The 5,171-nt window shown below is 32.9% G+C and overlaps 1 protein-coding gene across 1 annotated transcript; it reads right to left on the bottom strand.

Annotated features, from left to right (window-relative positions):
* Positions 1–2,673: 2,673 nt before the first annotated feature.
* LOC116346040 (SET domain-containing protein SmydA-8-like) lies at positions 2,674–5,052 on the bottom strand. The gene is made up of 3 exons (XM_031775939.1): positions 3,829–5,052; positions 3,586–3,770; positions 2,674–3,521 (listed from the first exon to the last, which is right to left on the bottom strand). Exons 1-3 carry the CDS (start codon positions 5,000–5,002, stop codon positions 3,420–3,422), a joined length of 1,461 nt encoding a protein of 486 aa, XP_031631799.1. The 5' UTR covers positions 5,003–5,052; the 3' UTR covers positions 2,674–3,419.
* Positions 5,053–5,171: the final 119 nt, after the last annotated feature.

Raw genomic sequence — 5,171 nt, 5'->3', positions numbered from 1 at the left:
ATGTTTTATGTGAGTATTGTATGTGAAAGTTCAAAAACTATACAAAAGCGTGAAGTTTCAAACGTTTCGGTAATAGATGGCATAACAATGTAGAAATGCCAACGCATTTGAGATATGTGAACACCATCATACATCAAGCAATAAATGCAAAAAATTGTGTCTAAACACAATTCTTGACTGAATCCTTAGCATATATTTTGAAATTGAATTCAGGCATTATCGTATCTCATTATAACTGGAATGACAATAAATCCAAATAAAAGAATGTGTCATTAAGTGACGCACAGTTCAACAACCTTTCGTAACATTTAAATACCAGATTCAGTTTGGCTATTGCCAACTAGACACATCACTATGAATCTGAACAATATTATTATTGAGAAATATTAGATTCTAGATGTGTTAATGATTTAAACAGGTTAATATATTCGCTTGCACGTATATACAAAGCAGTAAAAATGAAACTAAATTTGAAATACGAATGTTAATGATTCATATATTGATAAAGTCAATCCCACTCTATGTACTATTTTCTATTATTCTAAATTTGTATAAATACCAATACTTTTCATGAATAAAATCACTTCAAACTTAACTCTGCTAAACACAACAGAAATGAATGGGAAAATACATTTTTGGCATGGTTATTAAAGAGCTTTATGATCTACAACGACAGATAATAGTGCGAGAACATTTCGTTCCGCTTTTAACCTTTCTCTTATTTTCAATATAAATATTGGAGCTGACCTATTAGCTTCACTCATTATTAAAACTAGTTTCGGCTAAAGACCAAAAAGGTAGGTTATTCATTTATTATAAATGATTTAAATTTCACCACTAAACATACAAAGTGTTCCTAGATTGTTTAACATTTTTATCCATAGTTTCACTCAGCGCTGCTGCCAACCAGAGCATAAAAATATATCTTGCTGAGAATGGGATATTTCTTCTTCTCAAATGTAAACATCTATAATACCAAAATAGAACTGTACATTTATCGCATAATATTAACATTTGTTCCATTCTCAGCAAGTATATATTTTTTGTGCTCTGGATGGCAGCAGCGCTGAGTAAAACTCTGTTTTTATCTCATTATGCATTTATTTCCAGTTTTTAGCAAAAAAAAGGAAAAAGGAGAATTCAATGACTTTATGCGATGCTGTGGACTTTATAACGTTGATTCTCATCTGGATTTCTTTAGTTTCTAATTATAGTCACACGGCGTTAGAAATGCAGAGAGTTGGGCGTTTGCTTTTGTTTTTTTGATCTTTTACGACTATTTATGCCATTCGGTGGCCCGGCAGAGAGTTTCGTTTTATAAGGGACCATAGTCGAGATAACGAATTCAATTTTGAGTAAATTAAATCAAATAAAAGAAAATATTGGTAAATAATTTGAATTTGTATTTCATTTTTAAGATACGATCTTGATAATGGGACAACATACTATGGCCAAGCAGTTAATATTTTTTTTCGTGGATCACATTTATTGGCGGATGCTGTTGGTGATATTTATTGGATACAGTTTACTGATAATGAATTAAATACTACCATGCCATTTACGAAGAAAGCTTACTCAGGTGACCAAAAACGTCCATCAATTTGTATTGCTACTTTTGTGTAGATAGCAATGAAGTGTAGTTTTCATTTTTTATTTATGCGAAAAGGGAATACTCTTAAATTTCGAGAACTTGAGCGTAAAAACATGATGCAAATTCTTCAGCGTATATAGAGAACTTTCAAATTTTAGAACAAAAAGAGTTTGTAAAAAACTGAGAGCAAAAACACAATATATCGATTACTTGTTTTTGCCCGCAGGCTGGATATGTCGTGTTTTTGCTATCAATGCTAGTTTTTTTTCCTCGCAACAATCGGGATCTTGTTTTTACGCCGAAGAAATTGATTTTTTTATACGCGTGTGATACGACAGTGTCATTCCAGCGGTCTTCCGTGTGTTTCATAAAAGCCTCCCATGTAAATGGTAAGAAATGGCGAAAAATGAAAAAAAAAATTAAATTTTTTTTCTTCAATTCTCAAATACTACTCAACTTTCTGTATCATCTGGTGAAATCAGAATGAAAAAAATCGCATTCCTTATCATCCAAATCACGATCTGGATTTTTTTCACTTTTGGAGTGCTCTATACCCAGTCTCCGAGAGTTTCATATAAGCTTGTTATGTGATACCCATTGAATAGTGACCGAATGCCAATCGCGATTTTGATGATATGGAATGCGATTTTTTTCATTCTGATTTCACCAGATGGTACAGAAAATTGAATAGTATTTGTAAATCGAAGAAAAAAAAATTAATTATTTTTTTCATTTTTCGCGATTTTTCACCATCTACATGGGATGCTTGTATGAAAAACACGGAAGACCGCTGAAATGGCACTGTCGTAGGTCCGTATATATTTGGCGTTTGCCATTCCAGCGGTCTTCCGTGTTTTTCATACAAGCTTCCCATATAGATGGTATAAAAAATCGCGAAAAATGAAAAAAAATATTAAAAATTTTTTCTTCGATTTACAAATACTACTCAATTTTCTGTATCACCTGGTGAAATCAGAATGAAAAAAAATCGCATTCCTTATCATCTAAATCACGATCTGGACTTTTTTCACTGTTTGAGTGCTCTATACCGAGTCTCCGAGAGTTTCATATAAACTTGCTATGTGATACCTATTGAATAGTAAGCGAATACCAATCGTGATTGAATCAATAGGCGTCATTTGGCTATTGCAAGGCGAGTTTATATAAAACTCTCGGAGACTAGATAGAAAAAGTAGTTGGCTGTAATCGAAGAAAAATCGACCGGAAGTTTTTTTGTGATTTTGACTGCCTTACTGCTGTTTTTCGTGTTTCAGTAGTATTTGCTTCTAGTAACACCAAACGAAATATACTGATGAGAAACTATACTAATAACTATACTAATAAGATACATGCATCTTATTAGTCTTCTGACTAGTAACATTCTAATAACTATACTTATTACTATACTTATTACACTAATAAGATGACATCTTATTACCAGTTATTAGAAATTATTAGTAATAAGTAATAACTATCTTACTAGTCTGATGTTATTAGTCCCAACTGTAAATAGACATGATCGTAAGAGCTTTCTGTTCATCTGGGATTCTCATCCGAAAACAATTATTTCAGTTTTTCAAATATAATTACGCAAATGTGGTTTTCCAAAACACTTGTTTCAGCAAAATTATCGAATGTTCGAATTAAAAACAAATAAATAATAAATGCGGCTACAATTTCGTAGTCGAAAAAAGTATTTGTCTTCATTTTCTTGACAAGGTATTTTGATCAGCCACCTATGGAATTTGGATCCATGGTGTTAATTCCATTAAATTTATATTTGAAATGTTTAAAGCTAGGTTTGAAATGAAAGTAACTTTGGTGCTCGCTATGTATCAAAAATATCAGCTGGTGCGGTTGAGGTGTTGCTCAAAATTATTTTTGCCGTTTTCAAAAGTTGTTCGTCATCATTTAGAAAATCGTCAATTTTCTATTAAAAAAAAACACTTTTTAACTAATTTCATTGATTAAACTCAAAAAATTAATATACATACCGAAATTGACATTCGCTTCCTGTCATCGCCGTTCAGATCAAATTCCGACGGAGGAAATTCCTTCAGTTTTTGCCGGATGACGTATAATCTGTGTGCCAAAATCCCTTTCAAAGAACATTCACCAACATCAAGCTTATCAATAATTCTTAAGATGTCCTCGCAAAAACATTGAATTTTGTTTTGATCTATGATGGAAGATTTGTATTATTTTAAAATATTCATAAAATATATTTGAATAACAACCTTCGAAGGTTGTGCCGCTGAACATTCGAATCGCCTTTAATTTGCTCTCTACAACGAATTGGTTCGATTTCGGCACTAGTTTACATAGCCTAAATTCAATGAAATGATCCAATTCGGACAGTGTAAAATCTTTGTTTACGAAATTTTTTGTGATTAACGCAGACATTTCTTGAATTTGTAAAAATCGTTGATTTTCGCACATTTTCTCGCACAAATTGCACTTGGCATGTGATTTAAAGTTAATTGCATCAATGGGTAAGACCAGTCCATCACAATCTTTATTTAAACATCGAATCGCTGATAAATTCGTTGAATTTTCTGTGGGATCAAGGCAACGATTGCATGAGCATAGAAATTGTTTCGATACCATCATGTGCATTCGTCGTGAATTCGTACCCCACAGCAGTTGAGAATAAGATATAAAAATCTGTTCATCTTTTTTAATTGGTCGCGCGGCAAAAATTCGACCAACGAAATGTTTGTCAATGTCATGCCGTGCATTCGGAGAGCACTTGTGATTTACTAAACTCATAATTGAATAGAAACCGCGAACGCTTACATCATCCGAACCATCACAACGATAGAGAACTTTGAATGTATTCGTATTTATAGCAGCTGATGCGTCTCTTAATGCTGCAACTGTTTCTTTATCGTCCGGAAAATGTTCAAACTCATCATCAAAGTAAATGTCATTTTGTTCGCTTATATAATTTTTCTGCATCAAATTGAAAATATTTCGTTGTTTTTTGTCCAAAAACAGAGATCGAATAACGAGCATAGCTTTCAATTTGTTAAATGACACTTCATTTGGGTTTTGTGGTTTCCATTTTTGTAAAAGTTGGCATTCGATTTCGTGTTGATTCGCACATGCAGTGTTACCGCACAACACCAAACCACACTGACCTGGACACAAAAAGCAGCTCACATCATTTTCAATTTTTTCAAAACAAATCACACATACAATGGGCTCATGCTTATTTCCAGTTGGCCCAAGCAACAATGGCTTATCACTGAACAACAACTCATTTGGCTGAATATCTCTCGTCGCAAATATACCACAACCAAATTCGATTGAATCTCGTAATTCGCACGAATTCAACCATGCCGATAAATCATTAACGTGATCTTTAATGCACTCTTTTAGCTCATTTATTCGATTTTGCCGCTCAATCATGACGAATACTCAAATATAGATGTAACGTATCGAATGTCTAATGCTTAACTGACATTCTGTCCAGCATATCGTAAAATTTATTATGAGAGACGAAAACGGGTCACATATTAAAAGAAAAACTGAATAGAGAGAACAGCTGAAGCATATACATGTAATACCAAGAAATCTC

The sequence above is a fragment of the Contarinia nasturtii genome, unplaced genomic scaffold, assembly GCF_009176525.2.
Source record: "Contarinia nasturtii isolate CC-2019 unplaced genomic scaffold, AAFC_CNas_1.1 Cnas_scaffold_1410, whole genome shotgun sequence".
Classification (NCBI taxonomy): Eukaryota; Metazoa; Arthropoda; class Insecta; order Diptera; family Cecidomyiidae; genus Contarinia; species Contarinia nasturtii.
Note: the sequence above shows the minus strand (reverse complement) of the source record. Positions and strands in the feature narration are given on the sequence as shown.